The sequence below is a fragment of the Daucus carota genome, chromosome 7, assembly GCF_001625215.2.
Source record: "Daucus carota subsp. sativus chromosome 7, DH1 v3.0, whole genome shotgun sequence".
NCBI lineage: Eukaryota > Viridiplantae > Streptophyta > Magnoliopsida > Apiales > Apiaceae > Daucus > Daucus carota.
The window spans coordinates 35,458,582-35,483,275 of NC_030387.2; the positions used below are offsets into that span (position 1 = coordinate 35,458,582).

At 35.1% G+C, this 24,694-nt stretch overlaps 5 protein-coding genes across 8 annotated transcripts; 3 read left to right on the top strand and 2 right to left on the bottom strand.

The window, feature by feature from the left end:
- The first annotated feature begins 411 nt into the window (after positions 1-411).
- Positions 412-2,063, top strand: LOC108195920 (methyl jasmonate esterase 1). The gene is made up of 3 exons (XM_017362936.2): positions 412-849; positions 1,262-1,363; positions 1,601-2,063. Exons 1-3 carry the CDS (start codon positions 481-483, stop codon positions 1,883-1,885), a joined length of 756 nt encoding a protein of 251 aa, XP_017218425.1. The 5' UTR covers positions 412-480; the 3' UTR covers positions 1,886-2,063.
- A 1,170-nt stretch (positions 2,064-3,233) lies between these two features.
- On the top strand, positions 3,234-4,626 carry LOC108195919 (methyl jasmonate esterase 1). The gene is made up of 3 exons (XM_017362935.2): positions 3,234-3,692; positions 3,844-3,969; positions 4,168-4,626. Exons 1-3 carry the CDS (start codon positions 3,324-3,326, stop codon positions 4,453-4,455), a joined length of 783 nt encoding a protein of 260 aa, XP_017218424.1. The 5' UTR covers positions 3,234-3,323; the 3' UTR covers positions 4,456-4,626.
- Positions 4,627-5,762: 1,136 nt separating this feature from the next.
- LOC108193793 (autophagy-related protein 101) lies at positions 5,763-11,388 on the bottom strand. The gene is made up of 7 exons (XM_017360611.1): positions 11,166-11,388; positions 10,946-10,982; positions 10,415-10,500; positions 9,636-9,731; positions 8,561-8,726; positions 8,294-8,456; positions 5,763-6,120 (listed from the first exon to the last, which is right to left on the bottom strand). Exons 1-7 carry the CDS (start codon positions 11,196-11,198, stop codon positions 6,045-6,047), a joined length of 657 nt encoding a protein of 218 aa, XP_017216100.1. The 5' UTR covers positions 11,199-11,388; the 3' UTR covers positions 5,763-6,044.
- Positions 11,389-13,319: 1,931 nt separating this feature from the next.
- On the top strand, positions 13,320-15,149 carry LOC108195264 (uncharacterized). Of its 4 annotated transcripts, none has more exons than XM_017362218.2 (7): positions 13,320-13,409; positions 13,861-13,928; positions 14,010-14,060; positions 14,424-14,464; positions 14,569-14,669; positions 14,775-14,860; positions 14,952-15,149. In XM_017362218.2, the coding sequence occupies exons 2-7, from the start codon at positions 13,898-13,900 to the stop codon at positions 15,059-15,061; spliced, it is 420 nt and encodes a 139-aa protein (XP_017217707.1). In that variant the 5' UTR covers positions 13,320-13,409; positions 13,861-13,897; the 3' UTR covers positions 15,062-15,149. The 4 variants fall into 4 exon arrangements, with proteins under 4 accessions (XP_017217707.1, XP_017217708.1, XP_017217709.1 ...); XM_017362219.2 differs by having other exon boundaries at positions 13,864-13,928; XM_017362220.2 differs by having other exon boundaries at positions 13,336-13,405.
- A 1,701-nt stretch (positions 15,150-16,850) lies between these two features.
- LOC108194968 (uncharacterized) lies at positions 16,851-18,689 on the bottom strand. Its single transcript, XM_017361902.1, has 4 exons — positions 18,171-18,689; positions 17,815-18,089; positions 17,265-17,733; positions 16,851-17,186 (listed from the first exon to the last, which is right to left on the bottom strand). The coding sequence occupies exons 1-4, from the start codon at positions 18,687-18,689 to the stop codon at positions 16,851-16,853; spliced, it is 1,599 nt and encodes a 532-aa protein (XP_017217391.1).
- Positions 18,690-24,694: the final 6,005 nt, after the last annotated feature.

Here is a 24,694-nt window from a genome sequence, read left to right on the forward strand (position 1 = left end):
TCGCCCGCACCGCGAACACCCCTAGTATCCACATCTAAAAGTATGGGATAGTAGCTATGTGACTTTTTCATACCATCTAACTCATCAAATCAGTGATAATGATTGTAAGCGACAATGATTGTAATCATAAAGCACTCCTCATCCCAAAATAAGTGTCTGCTTTGACTTTTTGCACGTTATTTAAGATAGTTAAAAAAAACATAGTTCGACACATTATTTTTCAAATTTTTTTTTCCTGAATAATATTATAAATGTTAAACTTTTATTCAGAAAAAGAAAATTCGGAAAATAACATGTCGAAATATATTTTTTGTGCATCTTAAATTACGTGAAAAAAATCAAAAGGACACTTATTTTGGAACGGAGGGAGTATAATCAATAGATACCACTCAATAAATGTATGGTTATACACACTTATCCATTTAGAGAAGAAACTTGTATAGAAGCCAATTATCAGCAGTGTTAACAATTAAGATCCAGATGACTGAAATTAGAGAGGCGCACTTTGTACTGGTTCATGGATCTTGTCATGGGGCATGGTGCTGGTACAAGGTGGCAACACAACTGAGATCAGAGGGACACAGAGTCACTGCACTGGACTTCGCGGCTTGTGGGATCAACCAGAAGCCGCTGCAAGAAGTCCATTCCTGCCACGACTACTTCGAACCCCTCCTCGAGTTTATGACCACCTTACCTCTAGATGAGAAGGTGGTTCTGGTGGGTCACAGCTTTGGTGGAGTTGGCTTGTCCCTCGCTATGGAAACCTTTCCAGAAAAAATTTCTGTTGCTGTTTTCGTAACCGCTCTTATGCCTGGTCCGGACCTTTCTTACGTTACTATCTCTAATGAGGTGACTTTATCTTTATTAAAAAAAAACAGAATTGAGTAACCCAAATGTTTAAAATTAGCACAAATTCTCAGAAACAGAATGGTGTTTGCTGTGTTGTCAACATTTTTTTTTTGTGTGCAAATACTTCAGATTAAAAAAGTGTTCGAATCATCAAGCGTAGAATATTTTACAGTTGATGAAAGCTTTGATAAACATATATTTTCTCCGTCTCTTATTATTTTTCCTGTATGCTTTATCATGTTTGCCAACACATATTTTGCATCGTCAATATCTATAATTTCGTATTAGTATTAAATATAAAATCTTACTGTATTAAAGTACTCATGAATACGAATCCAACAAAATCATTCACAATTATATTTAATCTTACAGATTAGACGCAAATTAATAATTTGTCTAATGTTATGAACAGTTCCGACCTATCAAAGGAGTAAAGCAAAAAGAAACGGAGGGAGTAGTAAACTTTACACCCGAGGCATTGGCCTCCAAACTGTATCAACTCTCTCCAACCCAGGTATGTTAATGTACAAACTGCCAAGAAGCAAACTTTTAATATTATAGCTCTATGCCTCTATGTAATTATAATCTTTTAGCATTGTGTTAAGAAAGGATTATAGTTTATATCATTCTCGACTTCCAGTTCCAGATGTTAAAATGACAATAGTGCGCTGAGAAAACATGGCAGATTCTTGATCTTGCAGGCACAAATAATTTGAATCTCTTTTAGCTGGAATTTTTTTATAATGCACAGGATTTGACACTAGCAACTATGTCAGTGAGGCCACATTCTTTACAAGTTAAATCAGATGCATCAGAAAGCCTGATTGTCAGTAAAGAGAAGTATGGTTCAGTCCATCGCGTGTACATTGTGGCTGATCAAGATATGATACTATCCGAAGAAGTTCAGAGGTGGATGATTCAACTAAACCCACCAAATGATGTGAAGGTGATCCAGGGTTCTGATCACATGACCATGGTCTCTAAGCCACAGGAGCTCTCATCTTGCCTTCTGACAATTGCCCAGCACCACTGCTGATGAATTGCAGTAAAGTGTAACGGAAGATCGAGGGGTAACGAGGGGTAATGGAATGAAAAATTATAAATTCTTTTATGAAAATAGAAGAACGTATAAGAAAAAGGAGACATATCCTTTAATCTATATACAGTTAACGGATTGTATTCGATTGAGATTTTAATTGATTGTTTTTCGTCTATGAATTTTAATAGATTGTATGTGATTTTGAACTCTCATCTTGCCTTCTGTCAATTGCCCAGCACCACTGCTGATAAATTGCAGTAATGTAAGATTGTGTTGGAACGAAGAGATAACGGAATAAAAATTGTAAAAAAATTTATGGAAAAAGAAGAATGTATGAGAAAAGGGAGACATATCACTTTATGAGTTGCATCGAGTAATAATTGTTGAAAAAGTAGATAAAAATATAGAGTAAATAAATTTTTAAAAATCTAAAAATATTATCTAAAATACTAGATTTCGGAATCTTTAATTTGGATGTATACTAACGATAAAATGATTTTTTTGATAAAAATTTTCAAATTAATGACTCATTTAAGTCATTTTTGTAATCAAAATAACTTACTTGATACATTTGGAAGCAGTAAGTGAACTACTTAATAATTAACCCGATTATTATACTTTGGATAATTAGTCAATAACTCCCATCCGAAATATGTATGGTTCAATGAACTCATGACATCTGTATGGTTCAATGTACGTATCCATTTACATCAAAAGCCAGAAAATTAGGCAAGAAAATTACTCTTTGGATCTCTTTCATCACTATTTATACCTAAATTATCTATCACTATTTATACCTAAATTGTCGGTTCAAGAACATTTCAGAAAATCTATTTCAAATATTCTGTAAATAAGATCAAAAAATACAAGGAAGATGAGTCAACATATAAAAAATTTATACGTAATATATAAAAATAAATAAAATATATCTGTTAATAAATTATTATTAAAAACTTAACTCAAAAACATATATCAAATAGAGCCGACAAAATAGCACTAATTACCCCTTTCAAACCAATATAAACACATCAATCATGACCATCCATGAATATACAAAATTGTCATTGACTAACGCAAATTTAGCATTCAAATTGTATAAAAAAAACTCGGTAGCATTCAAACTCTATAAAATATAATTTATATTTTATGTACAATCCTAAATTGTTCTCACGTCAAAAGTAGGAAAATGGTGAGACCGGTTGACTGTTTTTGATAAGTTTTGAAATATAAAAAATTGAATCGAACATACAAAAAATGAAATGGTAAAAAAATGGTTTGGCCAGGGGGATATTGTACTTCAGAATTTTGACATATGTATGGTTCAATGTACCTAACCATTTACATCAGACAGGGACAAAAGCCAGAAAATTAGTCAAGAAACGTAAACAGAGTTGGCAATTAAAATCCATTCTTTCAAAATAAAACCAATTAGAAGATGACAGAAAAGAGAGAGCCTCACTTTGTGCTGGTTCATGGAGGTTGTCATGGTGTATGGTGCTGGTACAAGGTGGCAACACAGTTAAGATCAGAGGGACACAGAGTCACTGCACTGGACTCAGCAGCTTGTGGCATCAACCAGAAGCCGCTGCAAGAAGTCCATTCCTATTACGACTACTTCGAACCCCTCCTGGAGTTTCTGGCCACCTTAGCACCAGATGAGAAGGTGGTTCTGGTGGGTCACAGCTTCGGTGGATATGGCTTGTCACTAGCTATGGAAACCTTCCCTGAAAAAATTTCTGTTGCTGTTTTCGTAACAGCTTTTATGCCTGGTCCGGACCTTACTTATCTTGCTATATCTCATGAGGTATCATATCTGACCATCATCAGAAAAACTCAATTACATGTGTAAATATTCATCTCTTTTGAGTACAAAATTTGGATTTAGTAAAAAAAGTAGTAGAGTTAATACTGCTACTGGTGGTTGTGGTGTTCACCTTTTTGTGTGCAAAATATAGATTAAGCAAGTGTTCAAGGCATACGGGGATGAAATTTTCAAATTTGATCAAATCTTGGATAAAGGCACGTACATCTTTACACCCCAGGCGTTGGCCTCCAAACTGTATCAACTCTCTCCAACCCAGGTATACTCTAATGTTTATGTGCATGCATATCCCAGATCGCAAGACGGTTTTAGTAAGAGGCACGAGATACACATGTCTCTCTAAATTTTTTTCAGAAAATGTTTAATTCTCGACACACAGATGTTAAAATAACAATAATATGCAAGGAAAATTGTATTTTATATCTCTCCTTAACTACCACATATTTATAACCTGCAGGATTTGACTCTAGCAACTTTGTTGGTGAGGCCACATCCTTCAGAAACTGATATAAGCGCACCAGAAGTCCTGAGGGTCAGTAAAGAGAAATACGGTTCAGTTCGTCGCGTTTATGTTGTGGCTGACCAGGATATCATACTGCCTGAAGAAATACAAAGGTGGATGATTCAACTGAATCCCCCGGATGAGGTGAAGGTGATCCAGGGTTCTGATCACATGACCATGTTTTCTAAGCCACGGGAGCTCTGCTCTTGCCTTCTAGCAATTGCCCAGCAACACTGCTTATAAATTGTGCGCCTTCTCCATTTTACTTATTTGTATCTGCAAGTGAATGATGTCCCGATGGCACATGCCTAGGCCCGTTTATGGGTGACTGAGTCTTTTAATTATAATGTGCCTTTGATTTACGTATGAAAAAATGATGCACGAAAATTTTAATGTGACTGAATTTTACAATAATGATGGCCATGAAAGTTTAAGATTAAATTCGAGTCAAATTGGACATCAGTTAGAATTTTTTTTATAATATATGTCAAAGGTATGTAATATCATCATTTAGAGCATCTCTAGCTCATTCCCTAAATATTAATAAAATATTTATTTTTTAAAAGATTACTACATTTTGTTGAATGGGAACTCCAACAACATTCCTTATTTTTATTCTCTATTATTATTATTATTATAATATTATGTTCAACTTGTAAATAGGAGAGATAAAAGAGGGAAAGAGTGGGAAAAAAGAGAGAAGTGAATATTTTATTGGTTCCACAATCCTTAAAAATGAGGAATGAAGTGGACATCCCAACTTTTTAAGAAATGACTAGGACTCTGCTGGAGTTGTGTTTTATGTCATATTCCTTATATTAATAGCTTAGGACACCATATAGCTAAGCTGCTGGAGATGCTCTTAGGACCTCTGACTTATGATTTAACATAATTTTGATAAACAATAACTTATGTGATAAGCTGAAAATTTAAAAAATCTGTTTTAATAATTTTAACTTATTAATTACATATGAGTTATTAAAAATTTAGTAATAAAAATAGAGTTATTTATGAGTAATTTATGATTTATGCATAAATTTTATCAAAAAAAAAGTTAAAAAAATATAATTTACCAAAAAAAATCTCAAACTAATTTTTAATTTTAAGTTAGTTTCTGGCTTATTTCTATCTTTAAGCCGACTTCTAACTTATTACACAAACAATTATTTTCAGTTAAATAAAAATGACTAAAACCCAGACTTTTTAAGCCTAAAAAAGTACGTTGCTTGGTGATATAGATTTACATTCCTGTCCTAAGAAAAGCATTAAAGAATTTGTTTACTAGTGGCAGAATATTTCCAATATAAATTTTCATCAATAAATTGCACAATATCATAACTAAAACAGACCAACTAAAGTGCATTACAATTTAATACGAAACTAAAACTTTATCTTTGTAGAGATATGACCATTATATATGGTCTATCCTTTTTGTTGAAAACATTTTCACATTAACATATTAATAGGGAATTAACAAACACTGTTTGCATATCTGGAGTCAAATTCTAAAATTTTAGTCGAGCATTCAAGAAAAATTTGTGAGCCACTAGTAACAGAATATAACATTTTGCTACAAAGAAATATGTAACATTAAGGTCGTGGTCCAGCTAAGCAATTTACATATTTGCACTGCAAATGGGGAGGGACACCCAATTCACAAGGAGATAAAGAATTGCAACAATAGGACTTTGATGAAAAACAGGAATTAGTAAAGGACATACTATGTACATATGAACATCTTTTACATTACCCCAACTCCATCATTTTCTGCTTAAAAGAGAAGATTAGGATGTACTATGTAGCAGCACCACAAGAGGTAAGTATTACATAAATCAGCTAAGCATGGTAGGATGCCCAGTCTGAAGCATTCTCTTGAACATGTCCATTCCAAATGCAGAATCTGAGGAACTAGATAAACCAGCAAAATATTGACATTAAGATCTCATTACTAGTAAAGGATAAACTGCAGAGCTTAAACAATGATACAGACTTAATTTGCTCAAAATCACAATCTATAATCCAAAAGAACATTACCAATTTTGGGATTTGTACAGAACATATAAAAGAATAAAGATCTGTAAATCCAAGATTGATGTAAACATAACAAATGAGCATTCAAAAGGAACGCTAATTACACCATGAATTTCATAATATGAAAGATGACTTCAAAACAAAACATTACTAAAAAGTAACTATATTTTTCAGACAGTCTCAAACTTAAACCACTTTTCTGGAACTGATCAGGACAACCACCCAGATCTAAAAGGTACCAAAAAGTAGTACTATTCTCATAACGTGGATCAACTTGTAAAGTGTAGTGGATTTTAAACAAGGACTACCGCCCCCATGTTCAAAACATTTTGAAGCGACTCTGGACAATGTCAAAGGGAAACGCCGCAGGGTGGACAAGTCTTTCATACACACGCACGCGCGCACACGCACATATATATAGGGTCCTACTCCAATACAAACTACTAAAATACAAACTAAATACAAACAAATACGATTTAGTAGAATGGTAAGGGTTTTGCGACCAGGAATGGACCTCGAGATGGACCTAGACGGGGTCGAAGTGTGGCTTAGTAGGGTCGGGGTGGGGCCTAGTGGGACCATGGTGGGGTCAAGTTTTGGCTCTTAAGGCTGCCTGGAGCCTGTCCAGGGCACATGCGGAGCCTTGGCGAGGCTCTAGCGGGCCCGAGATGGATTGAGTGGGGGCGAGGGTGGACCCAGGGTGAGTGATGACATATAAGGGGCGGGTGATGTCGTTTAGGTATAGTTTCTCATGGTTTGTATTTTAGTTTTTATTCTAGTGGTTTGTATTTGAACAATTGCCTATATATATATATATATATATATATATAAAATAGGGTCATGTTCCTCTTAGAACCATTAGCCTAAGAACCGGTTCTCTCTTGAGCGCGACCCATATAATACAACCAAAAAAGACATTATTTATGTACAATGAGAACATAACAATGTGAACTGAGTGTTATTTAAAAAAAAAAAAAACATTGCCAGCTGAGGGTGATCTGTAATGTAAAATTTGCACTATCTTGAATCTGTAATACACAATCAGCTTGTAACTTGATTGCTGATAGAATTGATTACTTAAAAATCAAACTGGGTAATATTAAAACTAAAAAACTTTAAGAAATAAAATCAATTTAGAACTGTAAAGCAAAAAAATATTCATTTTCTGTGCAAAACAGTTAAAAAATAAAATAAACAAACTACAAGAGAAAACATGTTTTTTTTTCCTTTTATATCTGTAAACAAAAGAATAGATAGAAAAAAATTGATATAAGCTTTTTTTAAGGAAGCTAAAAAAAGTATATATAGAAAGTATGTTAGTATATAACAAAAACAAACACACAAGAACAGAGACGAAGAGGCAATGAGATGGGGGGAGAACAGAAGAGGGAACGAAGACAGGCAGCCGACACACCTATGTAGCCGGTATAGCTAATTGGAGAAGCAGGAAAACAGCAAACCGCCTCTTTTGCCGCTGCCCAAGCCCAATCTTTCTTTTCTCAGGAAGAAACACGCAAGCTTTAACTGCTAAACCCTATTTTTACGATTCAGGTCAAAAACTGAGGCAGGTTGAGTGGGGTAAAACCGTCGTCATCAAACTATATAAGTCCCTCTCCGACTTATTTCCATGTACCAACTCGCTGACTAGTTGAGGACTAGTCGTCAACTTAATAAGATGCTTCAACTTCAATTATATAAAAAAAAAAAAAGGAAAAGAAAAGAAAGACGGCTACTAGCAGATTACAATTATGCATCTTTCATCAACCCAGTCACATATTTCTTCATAGCAGTAAGTCTGTTTTCTGAACAAGAGGTATCTAAAAATGATAAGTCCACATACTTTGATCACTTTTAGCAGAATTTTGGGACCAAGGCTTTAATCTTACTGGCAATAGTAGGTCAAAAGTGCCGTTTCATCTTACATTATGTGGAATTATAATAAAGAAACTCATAGACGCAGAAGCTAGCTTACACTACTAAACAAAGATATTTGCAAGTTAACATGCAAAATGAGTTATAGAGAAGGCTCAAAGTAGATGGCATTACTCACCTCGAGATAGTGATTTCATAGGGAAATGAGACGCCTTCAACATTTGGTATAGGGGGAACATGATCTCTCTTCTCATTAACAAATTTGATGATCTGGAACAAAACCTCGCGAAGGGATGCTTCTAGTGCTGCACGTCGCACGTCTCTCTCTTCCAGTGCAACTTCTGTAAGCAGATGAAATGTAGAATAACATGAACATTACAATTCATCTGAGTGACAGTGTAACACCATGAGTTTAGTACAGATGCAAGAACTTGGTGGCTGATACCTCCAGGATCAACTACTAATTTGGAATGCTGAGACTTTCCAGAATGTGCTTTAGGAAGCTGAGCAACATTCAAATTTATATACCACTGCTCCCAGTGTAGGCGTTCAACTTTGTTTGTAAACCATGTGGCCTGTTTACTTTTTACTTCATAGAAAGATAAGCATATCTGCATCACACAAAGTCCATTACAGAATTGTAATTGTAAGAAAGGGCAAGTAGTCTTTTGTAACTGCCTACTTAAGAGAAGTGATAATAAAAAGTTTACTCAAGTATGAAACTGACTGAGCTTTGCAGATTATATGAATTCTATATATAGTTAAACAAGCCACTCCCAAGGCAAGTATGTGTTTTCATTTAACCAACTGTGTAAAAACACTGCAGAGGTTACTTCAACCTATAGCATCGCTTCATCACCCTCATAAATTCATTCAGTTCTATCATACAGAAAGGGAAGGTTCTTGCTTAAAAAATTGCTCAAATTACTTGCACCATAATGACATCAGTAAAGTATAGGACTATTGTAGATTTGTAGTATGGTTGTTGATTGACATCAGCGAGAAGTGTTAGAACAATTGTAATTCATGAAAGGTTGCGATGTTAAACAATATATGCAGAAATTTTTTAACAGATACCAACTTGTCACTTGAGTTCCAACAAAGGTCAGAACAATAAAGTAGATTATAGCAGAATTCTAATACAGACATGATTAATGATACACAGCCAAGAAGACAACTAGAACTAGGAGCCCGGCCATAAAAACCATGCAACCGGTACTTAATTTGACTAAATCCTTTTGAGCAAGGATCCAGGTCTCTGACATACGTATGATGCAGCATACCATCAGCGGTTTTTCTATAGTGTCTTTCAGCGGAAAATTCACTCATCCTAATGTTTTTACCGTCCAGCGATTTTTTCCGCTGATAGTGTGTTGCTAATAATCGATTGTTTTGGACCATTACCCTTTAAGTAATATACAAATGGATTTAACATAAATACACAATAGTAGCTCTAGCAAACAGTACAGAAACTACACACTAAATAAAATTCCACAGCAGGCACATGGAAGGCAGTGTACCTGAGTTTTCTTATTGGGATGTTTGTCTACCCTGTCAATGAACTGGCCAATCTTCTCATCTATTTTCTTCTCAAGTTCTGCATCTGCACATTGCACCTATACAATAATAGATGGTAATAGCTTTAACCAATTAGAACCTAGAAACGACAAATACATAATACTGTTTGAATTTGAATCTAATAAATCAACATCAACAGGTATAATATAACAGTTTAACATGATTATAGACCAAGGCAATTAGGATATCGACTATAGTTTCATTTCTTTTAAAAACATCAACCTACTTGTGATAGTCATATAAGCATATTTGCAGTTCAATATTCTAAACTTCACTTGAATACTATTTAAGGTCACTAAAAGAACTTTAACAGAAACTTACTACTGATGCAAAAGCAAAACATGCCCATTCAGCATTTTGTACACTAGTGTCATACAATGGACATGCTAACATCCTATAATCCAAGGACGTCACGCCATAATGTGCAACATATTATATCCAAGGAGTTCATACTTCACAACGTAAAAAATGTCCAACACGTCTTTCTAAAAGAGCTTTAGTAATCAATAAGCCAGTAGCATTACTAACTCCATACTTTGCATAGTAATATCAGGTAAAGTGCCAGAATTAAAATGCTAATCACAAACATATATCTGTTATGATGATACTACTTGCTTAAAGAATAAAAATAATATTAAATACATTGTCCTTGCATCGAGCTTGCTAGTGGCCAAATGACAGGGAAAGTACCAATCAACAAAAAAGTGTACATATCACTTACATATGTGATTTCAAAGAGTTGCAGATCAACATCCTTTGGCCGCACAAGACCTAAAGCTCTATGGAACAAGATTGTGTGTAGAATACCTATAACAGTTTCACATTGTTGTTAAACAAAAGGAGTAGAAAAAACTAAGCCAAGTTTTAAGATATACTACTAGGTATGAACTAAACGATGTACCAATATATCTATCACAAAACACACATAACAGTCCATACATAGTAAAAGCACCACCTCGTAACCAAAATAACCAGAATCATAATTAAGGTGAAGTAATATAGAACTATTTATAGATTAATTATTCCGTAATGTCTTGAATACTAAATTATACAAGTGATTAGAATTGTGGATAAATTAAATGTGCATCTAGTTTATACACAAGTTCGTATCAGTACGTTAGAGGAATTATAGACCATAAACAATCAAAATGAGTAATTTCAACCATAAACAATTAATATAAGTAATCTCATAGATTACATACATAAATACACACACACAAAAAGTAGGTAGTTGTATAATTCACCGACGTACATCCCAGAACTTCACGTATCTCGAAGTGCTCCACATCCTACAATCATCAATCAAAATCGTTGAAATTACAGGACGAAGTGATAATTCAATCGATCGCAAAAGTATATGTGTGCGTGTACATGATTATGAATTGATAAGAAGTGCAAGTGTGTGTGTGTGTGTGTGTGAGAGAGAGAGAGAGAGAGAGAGAGAGAGAGAGAGAGAGAGAGAGAGAGATTACCAGTTCTTTGAGTTGACAAACTTCGCAGTTCATCGAAGTGGATGAGAGCAAATCAGCAGGATTGAACTCGATCAGTGACCTAATTGAGGACTCAAAGTTGATCGGAGAGAAGATGAACCGTCCAAAAGTTGTTAGTGAACACAACCGAGTCGACTCGTTGCCGTCTGTGAGAGGTGGATATATGTACACCGAGATTTGTTACAGGCGAAATCAATTTCAAAGTGAGTAGTTATTTTTCATGATGGAGCGTAAAAGCAAAGCTATTTTTGGAATTCGATTTCAAAAACTTTATAATTTATAATTTGTATTATATTTAATAATATAATTATATTTAATAAAGAATTTATATATATTGCTTTTTATAATAAAAAATTAGAATTTTAAGTTATCAGTTCGCTTTTGTTAATAGCATTCGGTTAATTCATTTTTCATTTTCAGAACAATAGTGGAAAATAAAATTTTCATTTTACTGTGGTACTGTATGACTTATGAGGTTCAAATCAAAAAATGAGATATCTTGTATGGAGTATAATAATTTAATAGATGTTAGATTTTTTATAATATAACTATTTTATAGTATGATATATTTAAAATAATGATGTATATTTTATATTAATGACAAAAAAGAAAAAAAAATTATACTCCCTCCTTCTCTTTTTAGTTGTCACATTTTTATTTTTGTTAGTCAAATTGACTAAGTTTTGATCAAAACAAGTCACTTTTTCATTATTTTTAAAAACTGAAAATTACATCTTAAAGTAGATTAAAATTTATTTTCGGAGACATATTTTTTTTATTTTTTAATTGATAAAATATTAATAAATTTCAGTTAAATTTTGGTCAATTTGACCAGCACAAAACTAAATGTGACAACTAAAAATGGACGGAGGGAGTAACATTTTAGAAATCTATGATTCGACTTCTTTGACAACTTAAGATTTCAGAGCTTAACTTGACATCAGAGCAGACAGAAACAATCTTCTCACTTTCGTTTATTTAATTTAAATATTAATATTAATATTGGTATTGGTCTTGGTCTTGACCTATCAATACAATATATTGACATATTATTTTAAATCACGGGTAAATTTCTAAAACCAAATCTTTGATTAAAGAATTGAATATCTTTGTTTAAAGAATTGAATGAAAATTATTGTTTCAAAAAATTTGTTTTTAAAAGAAGATAAAAAAGAAAAAAGGGACCGGTCAATGTATAAGGAGGTTGGAACTTCGGGATAAGAGCATCTCCAATAGACTCTTAAACTAACTCTTAAATCAAAATTTGAGGAGGATGAGGGAAAAAAAAGCTCCAAGAGACTCTTAGTGGCTCTTAAAAACTTTAAGAGCTTGTTCTCTCCTCTAATTTAAGAGCTACTACTACTTGGCTCTTAACTTAATAAAATAATCATTTTCTCCAATTCTCACATTAGACTTCCACTTAGACCCGGCAATTTTCCATACGACACGAAAATTTAGTGTTTGTGTTTGCATTTTGAGTACATGACACAAACGTACACGAACACGAAGTACACAACTGAGATGTCGTGTCGGTTTTGTGTTTATCTTTGGGTACACGACACGACACGAGGTACACGAAATAAATATAATTTTATAATTAAATATTGATATTTAATTATAAATATGTATATTTATAATAAATATATGTATATTTTCTTTTAAAATAATGCATAGTTTATAATATTGCAAGTATAAATGATTTAAATATATATATTTCATACTAATTTGTAATTTTTTTTGCCTAAATATCTAATATTTACATTAATTTATATATATTTTTATATTTATATTTATTTTCGATTTTACACGAGAACGACACGAAAACGGAGGTACATGACACGAAAATACACGAATGCTAAACGGGTCGGTTTTGTGTTTAGTTTTTGAGTACACGACACGAAAAGGTACACGACACGAAAGTACACGATCTGCACGAATTGCCAGGTCTACTCTCACTACACTACAAATGTTTGATTTCAAAATATTAATAAAATATAAGTTAAGAGCAAATATAAAGAGGATTGTTCTTATTCGATGAAAGAAAAGAATAAAAAAATGACACTCTTAATTTTATAATATTAACTTTTACTAGGAGCTTAATATTTTATATTATATATAGGAGTCAACTAGGAGACTATAAATATTTCGGGAACAATTACATAAATCATAATCCCTCGTTTCTCTCGGCGAGTTATCAAACCCTAACCCCCAAATTGAATTGCGTAGGTAATCTCGAATCTCATGACCTCTCGTTTTTCTATGTTTTTCTAAAATTCTTTGTATTTATGCGTATGTATTTTATGTATTCTTTTCGACACTCAGATCTGTTTAATTCAACTTGACTCGTAGTTTTTGAATATGCTTATAGATTGTGTATGTGTGTTTAGTGATGTTTTTGGTTGTTATTTGTGATTTGAATGTATTTTTTTTATAATGTTCCTGACCTCGTTTCTCCTCAATCCATCGTATGTGTGTATCCTTTTCGACACTCAAATCTGTTTAAATCAACTTGACTCGGTAATAATTGTTTGAATCGCGTGTGCGTGCTTATTGCTTTACGTTATTGATTGGATGAATCCTCCTGTGAATTACAAGGTGATTCCGGAAAGAATTTAATAAGGATTCTCCCATTCTTAATTTATGATAATGCTTTTATTTTCATGGGATGACTTGGCAGCAGCTACACCAAAGTTTTTTTTTGCTATCATCAACAAATGGCAATGGTCGACAGCATAGAAACTCATCGTATGCTCTCCTCTCATTCTATTTTTTTTACTTATCTAGGTTTGGATCACATATCTTTTAACTTTTTTTTTTTTATTTCAGCTGCCAAGAAGATGAAGCTGCAGGACAAGGAAATCCCCAAATCTCAATATGGCAAGTCTAGCTTTACATATATCATCCTTACTCCCATGCTTTTCTCTTCCCCGCATAATCTTCATATTAATTGTTTTTAAATATCATGTATTCAGTTGCTTCCCATGATACTCAAATCCGTTTTGCACTTCATATCAATTTTTTCTCAGTTTCATCATTTATGCAGTTGTATTTGCTTATATATTCGGCACTTTTGAGTGATGAATATTCCCAAATACCAAGGGTGTCAAGTCGTAACTTTAGTATTTATGTTCATTTCATGTGTATCGATGTCTATTCCATGCTAATGTCTACCGCTGATATTATTCTTTTTCTTTGTTGCTGAGCCTGATCTGATTTTCGTGGTTTCTCATTCTCCATCAGGAATTAATACTGTAAATTTTGAGAACTCTCAACCTACAATGGTAACTTTTCTCGTGCCCATAATTTATTATTACAGGCTCCTTTTTGCATTTTGCTGTAGTCCTTCAGTTTTTATTAATCATAACTAAATTGAACTGCATGTCAGGAATACTCCGTCTATATGGAAATCAAAGTCGTCAAGCAACTGTTTTCATCTCCCGAAGATCCCTTGTGTTTTTTCAGTAGAATGATGAAAGATATTGGCTGGTATTTGCTTCCATGTATTTGTTTCTCCTATTTATTGATTTTCCTTAAAAAGATCTTGATCTCATTTTATGTTATCCCTTTTGCTCTGTTTGAATTTTGTTGCAGCGCTGAATCCCAGATTAGTAAATATGGTTGCTCCTCCTTTCACTTTTTAGCACAACTTACTCCAGATAAAGCCAAAAAGTTGTCAGGTAAGTTCAAGATTATTTGCCCCTTTATATGTTTGTTTATATGTTTTTCATCAGTGTTTGGTAATCTTACATGATTTCATTAAATTCTCAGAGCTGGATTCTGTAAGAGAGGTGAAGCCCCACAAGAAGAGCGCACCTTGTTTCCCCCCCAAGCTTTATGTCCTTGAGCGTTGTCCTTTATACCCTGAAACTAGTGAATAAAGCCGCGCTTCGCGGCGGCGTTATGAATTTTTTTATAAATTTTTGATACGAATTAATATTATAATTGCATAAAAGTTATTTTGAGTCATGTTACCGTTAGACATATCATTAATAGAAAATATTAAAATTAATATAAAATTTGTTTAAGTGACTCCCCTGTCAAACACAATACTAATAAAAAAAATTGTTTGAACCGTTTTCCCATCAAATATAATATTAATCAATAATTATTATATTTATGATAAAATTAAATATAGAAATATAGATAAAAATTAGTTTGAGGCGCTCTCTTGTCAAACACAATACTAATAACAAAAAATTATAATATAGATATTAGTTTGAATTGCCCTATCGTCAAACACAATACTAATAAAAAATTATTATAATTATGATAAAGTTAAAGATTATAATTGGATAAAAATTATTATAATATGTGGGCCCCGTTTTAATAAAAAAATACATTATAATTTAGATAAAGAATTATTTTAGCCGCGTTCTCGTCAAACAAAATACTAATAGAAAATTTATGATAAAAATAAATTTGGGCCGCCTTCCCCTCAAACACAAAACTAAGAGTAAAGTGCATTTTGTGTACCTGCATTTTGGGCGTGACACCACATGCAATACCGTAGTTCTAAAAACATCACATGCAATACTGTATGATATAACCCGCTGCATGTTGTGTGTTGCCGTCTATTTAGCCATGACACCGTTAACAGAGGTAGGGGTAATCATGTACTTTCACAGCTACAACGGCTCTTTTCTTTGTTTTTCAGCTATTTAAGCAAGATGCAGCCCCCAAATCAGTACAGTTAACCCTAATTTCTTACACAAAGCAAACACCAAAAGTAGAAGATGAGCCGCTCATTGGAAGAATGCGATGCAATCCTCGACCTCGCCTGCGATTGCCCCGCTATGAGCGTCGTAAGGACCAGGTGGTATGGGCCGAACGCAGGGCGGAGGTTCCGCGAGTGTGCTGAGGAAGAGTGTGGCTTTCACAAATGGGTTGATGAAGAACCATCTCCCCGCACACTGGAGATAATCAAGGAGTTGCTGGAACGCGATGGGAAGCATCTCGATCAGGCTCGTCGTCGCAGGGACCGTCTTGTGGCTTGGTATGAAGCTAGGCTTGCTGCTGAGAAGGAGAAGCATCAAAACACCTTTGTTGGTCTGGATCTTCTCTGTGATGTGATCAAGGACATGACCCTTGAAACCCAGCTCCCAGGTGACGCAGATCCCGTGTACCAGGACTCAGAAGATTCCGACTAAAGGCCTGTGTTGTGGCTTCGTATTATAGGTTATGTAATGTCTAGGTTTTAAGTTGTTATGATGGTATCTTTTGTTGAAGTTTGTTGGCTGTTATGGAGCCGTCTGTAAGGATCTTAATTATGTTATCTTTTGACTAAGTATCTATGTAATGTTGGTTTTTGTTGAATGAAATGTACTTATGTTGCTGCTGATGAAATGACTACTGGATAGCACAAATGACTATACAGAATGACCACAAAGATATCACAAATTGACTGTACAAAATAAAGCAGCATATCTGTACAAAATAGGGCACAAAAACACTGCATCTTGACTAAACAAAATAGGCCACATACCCTGTAATTTAATCAAAAGATAGAAAACATCCAAAAGTTTAATTTGTCAAGAGATGAGCTGTTAACACTTTCCACACCAAAGACAAAATACTCAAATACTAATAACATCCCAAGTTGAACTTGTCAAAAGATGAACTGTTTACAGTTTAAACAAAAGATGATAACAAAAGCAATGGTCCCATTCTTTAGTGCTTCCAAAGTGGCTTCTGTTTTGCTCTACCTTCCCTCCTCCTCTTTGCCAATTCCAGGTTCCTAAGAGATGTCACAGTGGCATTACTTCTTGTACTGAACTGCAATGGATCAATGCCAAGGGGAGATGGTCTTGCAGTTGAATCATGTGGTTGCTGCATGTTGAACACTCCTCCCTGACTCCCCTCAGTTGGTGCATCTGTCTGTGTATCACCTGCTGCATCCTCATTCCCTTCATCATCTGCAGCTGTCCCTTCTTCAATATCATCCTTTTTGGTTTTCTTGTTTCTTCTCTTCACAACCTTCTCACATCCATTAGCCTTATCATGTGCCTGTGAGCATTAATAAACAAAATAAATTGAACTGCAATGGATGTAATGTTCAAATAAATTGAAGCAAATTGATCATACCCTAGCTGGACATGTCCTGAGGTTATGAGAATACTCAGTGCAATAACTGCACCTCACTTTAGTGTTTTGCCTTTTAAGTCTAGTTGCACCAGCTGGTGTGTCATTTTTCTTGCTCCTAGACTTCTTAGGTCTTCCAGTCTGCACCTTCATAACTGGTGGCAATGGCCTTGGATACTCAGTTTGCTCCCATTGTTCTTCTCCTGCAATTGGTTCCAGGGTGTTCTGATAGCATGCAATGAAAGCTTGTTTTGAGTAGCAACTGTGAATGAAGTCTTCATAAGGTTTTTTAGACCATGCAATGGCAGCACATGCATGGTAGCATGGGATCCCTGACAACTCCCATTTATTGCACCCACATCTTTTTGCCTCTAAATCAACCACCATCTGATACCCTCCTGCAGTCATCTGTACCAAGTACTTGGGGCCCCCAGACCAAACCACATGGCACCCTTTAATCTGTGCAACAGCTCTGCAAAAGACAATATTTACTCTGTGATTGCATCTATAATAATAAAAGAGTTAATTATAGTGAATAAAGAAATGTACTTACTTATTTAGTCTCTTAACTGCATTTGGACATATAGGACTCACTACAATGGTATCTAGCATTTTGTCCCTTCTCTTCTGGATTCTAGTCATTACATCTATGTGAATTGCTTGAAACATAGATATAATGGGTAGGTCCCTATGTTTCCTGATTGTGCTGTTGAAAACTTCACACTGGTTATTGACAAATGTGTCTGACTTAGGAGTCAACCTAAATTGGCTCCTTGTCCACTGTGACCTTGGCTTTTCTAGTAACCAATCATGGCATTTCTTTGACATCTACATAAATGTTAACAAAGTTAATTAAAGAAGCATATATGACAATAAATTAGAGAAAAGAAGATATTATTGATTTCTAACCTTTTTCATTTCTTCCATGGATTTTAAAAAAGTATACTCTGTGGTGGCCCTTGCTGCCCTCCACAAGCACTGTCTTACACCAATGCCTTTATGCTCCTTCCACATGTTTCTGTATAGGTGCATTACACAGAACCTATGCTCAGCATTAGGCACAATGCTTTCCAGTGCATTAATAAGTCCCTTCTGCCTGTCAGATATAAAAGTCCAGCTCCCATCATTTTCAATCTTTAAATCTGCAACAATGTTTGTTAAAAACCATGACCAGCTTTCACTGTTTTCAGCCTCCACAACTGCCCAAGCCAAGGGATACATCCCATCATTAGCATCTGTTCCAATGGCTGATAACAGCTGCCCACCATAAGGGCCTTTTAAATGACACCCATCAAGGCCAATCAATGGCCTACATCCACTACTGAAACCCTTCTTAATTGGCCCAAAGCAGGTATAAAACCTCTGAAATCTCTTCTTCTCAGGTTCATCTGCATCCTCAGTTGTGACCAGAACAGTGCTCCCAGGCATGGCCTTGAGTAACTCATTAGCATAATCCCAAACCTTGGCATATTGATCCACATGCTTGCCATTGATTTTTTGTAGAGCCTTTCTCTTAGCTCTTGCAATTGCATATATGCTTACATGACATCCCAGTCATTCACAACCTTCTTCAGAAATGAACTAAGTGGCCAGATTGGATTCATCCTTATGTCATCCTCATAATGCTCAGCTATCCACTTTGAATTTATCTGTTTCTGATCAAATGTTTGGGTGCAGGTGTGGATTGGATGGTATACCTTAATTTGGTAGGTGTCACTCCCTTGCATTTTAGAAGCATAAATGCTCCATTCACAAGTACCCTCACATATGAACTTTACTCTGGAACCATAGTTCCTGAACTGAATTATGGGCCTCCTATCAATGATGGCCCTCATCTTAACTGCTTCTCTAAAGACTTTGGCAGAAGGGAACATCTGCCCGATTTCAAACACAGGGTTTTCCATCTCATTCTTTTCATCAAAAACAGCATATGTGATCTCTTCATCATCTGTAATATTAGGAGCCATCCTCTCATCCTCAGAATCTGCATACTGAGTAGACTCACTAGAATTCCCCTCCCTCCCCATCTCATTGTTTGCAAATTCCCCAACCTTTTCCTTCCCCTTGGCTTTGGCTGACAGACCACTAGACTGACCCACCTTTCCACTTGCCTTTGTTGCCTTTGTTGGCTTTTTTGCAGCATGCTTTTGTCTCCCACCACCTGGACTTTTTCCCTTCTCCTTACCACCAACTTTCTCTGCACCAGCCTTGTTAGCAGCTTTGTCCCTATTACTCTCTTTAGCAGCTTTGGTGGCTGCTCTCTGCACTTTATGCTTGGTTACATCCTCATCACTGCAGTCCATGTTTGAGGAGTCTGAGTGGAAGGAGGAATCAGTCTCTGAAGATGCCACATAATCTTCATCTTCAGAATCACTACTACTCCACCACTTGTCTACACTTGCTTCTTTATTATTGTCAGCTTCCCCACCTTGGTCCCCACCCCCTTCCTCATTAGTTTCAGCACCAGCTCCTTGGTCCCCACCCCCTTCCTCATTAGTTTCAAAACCAGCTCTTTGGTCCCCACCCCCTTCCTCATTAGTTTCAGCACCATCTCCTTGGTCCCCACCCCCTTCCTCATTAGTTTCAAAACCAGCTCCTTGATCCCCACCCCCTTCCTCAAAACCAGCTCCTTGATCACCTCCTTCATATCCCTCTTGAGGTCCCCCAAGATCACAACCTTTATCACCTTCTACATACTCTAAGAGTAGAACTTGAGAGGGATTGAACTCCTGGCTCTCAATCTCTGCAGGATTGAACTCCAAACTCTCAATCTCTGCAGGATTGAACTCCTGGCTCTCAATCTCTACAGGAGGGTCACCAAAGATTGGTTGAAGGGCTACTACATAAACATGGATCAGCCTAGAGGGGGGAACCAACTCACACATTAACATTAGCTCTTCATCAGTCTCTAAGGGGGAATAATCCTCTAACCCAGTCAGTAGTAGGAAGCTTGTAGTAGTAGATATAAGCCCCAAGTACACCACATTCTGTAAGCATATGTCCTAACTCTAACAGGCTAAGTGTGTCACCATCATAGCAGTCAAAATAGTCAAAATCCCCCCCATAATATTTCTTTGGCTTACCAGACATAACCCCACCATGGAATAACTTAATAGTAAACAACTCAGGTGCTGTAAAAAAGACAGACAAAAAGAAGTGGGCAACACATATCACATGTATATACAAGTAGCATCAATTACAGCTTTAAGGAAACATATGGGACCAGAGCAAATTAAAATAGCACAAACAGTAGCCAAGTCAATCATACAATAATCAAATCGAAAACCCTAATTCACTCAAACAACTACGCAATTGAATATTAAATCCAAGTAAAGTGCATATAAAGGATGAAGAACTGAAATACTACTTAGTACATTAAGGCATCCCTAATTAATCATAACCCTAACTTCACTTACAGGTATACGTAGGGCACTCGTTTGGTGCGTATACGTCGCGATCCTCCCTAGGCCGACGAACCCAACTCATCTCTGCTTTCTATCTCAGTAAATGGCTCGATCGTCTTCTACAAACTGTGCTTGATATGGAGGGAAGTTACACTGATGTGGGGTTGTCAAAAACGTGCCAATTGTACAAAAGAAAAAAGGGGTACTGGGTATATGTAACGGCGTTAGTCGAAATAGACGGTCAGCCACAAAGTTTAAAAAAAAGAATGTTTCAGTATTGCATGTGATGTTTTTAGAACTACGGTATTGCAAGTGGTGTCACGCCCAAAGTGCAGGTACACAAAATGCACTTTACTCCAAAACTAATTAAGAATCTATTTTAGAAATTTTGATACGAATCAATATTATAATCACATAAAAGTTATTTTGAGTCATGTTCCCGTTAACTACGTAACATCCTGCGTACTTTTGAGAATCATTTACATTATAGCAGCTTCTTTCTATCAGTATCATCCGTCTAAGTAGAAGTTTTTCGGAATATTTGGACTTTAAAGCCTGACCAAATAATTTTTTTTATTAGTATTGTGTTTGATAGGAGGGCCACTTAAACAAATTTTTATATTAATTATAATATATTTTTTATTAATGATATGTTTAACGGGAACATGACTCAAAATAACTTTTATGCAATTATTATAATAATTCGTATCAAAATTTATAAAAAATTCATAACGCCGCCACGAAGCGCGGTTCATTTACATTATAGCAGCTTCTTTCAGCATCAGTGTATCAGTATCATCCGTCTGAGTAGAAGTTTTTGGGAATATTTGAACTTTAAAGCTTGACCATCTTTCATGTTAGCCCTGCTTTAGGTTCGAGATGGGAGATGAATAGATTACTCACGGTAGTCTTAGGTGATCTTGCTGTCCCAGTAATATCGTTCTTAATCCAATGGCCATTCACATGCATTCTTATTCACTTTGTGGTCCGTCGATTCGTAAAAAAAAGAGGTATGATTCCTAAATAAGAAAAAGAATTGTATTATTTTAGAACCCAATCAAAAAGGAATTGTATTAACTATGAAATTCTTAAACATGATTTTTTGAATTATAATTATATTTTTATCCGAAATTTAATAAAATTATAAGACTGAATCGAACAATTCTATAGACGCCCTGCATCCTCCTTTTGAAAAAATATAATAAAATAAAATTATAAATTTTATAACTTTTGAAAATAAGAATTGTACTTTTTTAATAATTCATATATTAATATATAGTTAACAATAAGAATTGTGTTACCCTTATGATTCCTAAATAAGAAGAAGAATTGTATTACTTCTGGAACTCAATAAAAAAAAATTATATTATCTTTAGAATTCTTAAACATGAATTTTTGAATTATAATTATATTTTCTATCCGAAATTTAAGAAAAATCAGAAGACTGAATCGAACAATCATAGAGACGCCCGCATCCTCCTTTATATATATATATATTGATGATTGATTTGAATTGATGGGTTGCTGCCTCGTGGTTCGTAATGTTAATGAACTGTTGAAATCACATTATTGTATTAAATAAATAAAGTGTGTAAAAACTAGCTTGATCTGATGTATTGTACTGTAACTGTAGTTGTTGTCCCAACTCTTATATCACCTTCGAAACACCCCCTGCCCTTTCAGGTCGTGTTAAGTCGAATTTTTTTACTGTCTTGTGATTTGTAGTGTTGTAGCGGTGAATCCTAGATTAGTGAACATGGTTGTTCCTCCTTTCACTTTTTAGTACTACTTACCCCGGATAAAACCAAAACGTTGTCAGGTAAGTTCAAGATTCTTTGCCCCTTAATATGTTTGTCATCTGTGTTTGGTAATCTTGCACGAATTCATTAAATTCTCAGAGCTGGATTCTGTAAGAGAGGTGAAGCCCAACAAGTGCGTACCTTTCGGTTGCCGCCCCCAGTTTTATGTCCGTGAGCGTTCTTTATGCCGTGAAATTTGAATTGATGTGTTACTGCCTCGTGGTTTGTAGTATTGCTACATAGCCCCCATAAGTTTGTTCCTCAAGTCATCAAACATTGAGTTGAATCAAAAGCTCTGTCTTAAGAATAGTTTCCATCAGCAGCCGTCATGTTTTGAAGGGTTTGCAAATAATGTTTAGTTATGCTATGTCGTGGCTTCTTAAAGCAGTAAATTCTTGAATCTCATTTAGTGGATGATTAAAAAGTTGTGATTTTTTTGCCGCTGCATTACAAAGCAAAAGGTCATCATCCATCAGGCACCTATCAGAGAGAACTGTCCTATATATGAAACCTTAACCAAATGTTGTACATCTTAAAGGATTTGGTGCTTTCATTTATTGATTTAAAATGTTGTCATGGAAATCACATTTTTGTTCATCTGAGACCAAGTATTTGATATCACGGAGAGGGTCATAACCCCAGCAGAGGAACTAAAAATTATAAATTTCAGGACATAGTCCTATTTTAAAAGGATTATATATGGTCAAATTAGATATAGTCCTGGCATTATAAGACATTTTCCCAGAGTTTCTCAAGACACAAAGAGAACAAAGGAAAAGCACTAGGGTTGTGAGTATGCCAATACACAAGGTCCAGGCGATTAGCTTCTTTAAGAAAACCAAAGTTTACATAGCAAAAGAAATAAATAATAAATAAAAAGAAAAGTAGCAAACGAAAAAGATACTCATTCTTCAAATACAGTCTAATATATTAGTGGCCAAATTTTTAGAACGTAAAAATAATATTACACTGATTTTTAATAGTGACCAAATTCCAAAATTCTCAAAATTCTGATTAAATTTTTTAAAAGAATGGTTGTCTTTAACTTCACCTCAAATATCTGCCGTTAACTAATATATTTGAAGCGTAAATTACAGAATGATGATTCTTGAAAAAGAGTGTAAAAAATAACCAACATTTTTAAACAGTACAGAGACAAACTTATTCTGTCATTAGTTTTATGAGTGACAAATTAACATAAACAACATGCATACATATTTGGATAGTTGATGTATCATTAAGTATGGGGCGGGGAGAATCCCACTTGGAGGCTGGAGCACTAGGAGCACCTTGGTCATAAACTGGTCTGCATACAATATACATCAGTTGTTACTGTACATGCCAAATAGTTGGAACTGATGCCAAAATCAACATTTTTCTTTTCCAAATGATCAACACTTTTTCCTTTTCTAAAATAGTTCTTTAGGCCTTCTGCTAAAGCCAGGTAGCTGACAAAAATCATGCTGAATGTAACTTTGCATGTCTACTCTTTAGGCCTTCTGCTAAAGCTTCGAAGAGTAGGCCAAACTCAGGGCATACCTCAGCAGCATTCTCCTCTTCCTGTTAATTGGAAAAAGCAACACTATACGAAAATTTCTACTAGGCAAAATCTTGAGCAAATACCAAATCCCAAAATAATAGAAGCTCACCTCCGCTCTTCTGGGAAGTTATCATAACCTGATCCTTTATCATCATAGATTTGAAAATTTTGTCTAGACCTGTGCATTTGAGAAGAAAATCTCGGGCTAGCTAGTGGTTTCCCATAATAAGAAAACCTACCCTCAAGGACCAAAATTGTCTCAGCTGCATCTATTTGTGCAGCAGGGAATTTTGAATTTTTAAGACACGAGATGATAGTATCCAGTGCTTCTTCTCGATATATACATATACTTGCTTTCCTCGGCTTCATCTAAGAGTAAACAATTCAAGATTAACGCACTCTCATATTAAATTTTGGAAAGGGGGGAGAGATTGAGAGAGATTCAAACCAGAATGTCGAGTTGCAGAAGAAGACCAGTTATAACAGAACGTTGATCCTGGAGTGCTGTTTGCAGATATATGAGTAACGTGTGCATTGTACTGAAAGTACCTTCATCCTTTATGATATGGGGTACTTGCTCGTTATCTATTCTTCTGAAGAAATCCAAAATCACAAAAAATTACTTTTTACGCTTTCAGCTACTGTAAAACAGCTATAGATGTACAGGACTGTTAGAACCAAGAGAAAGAA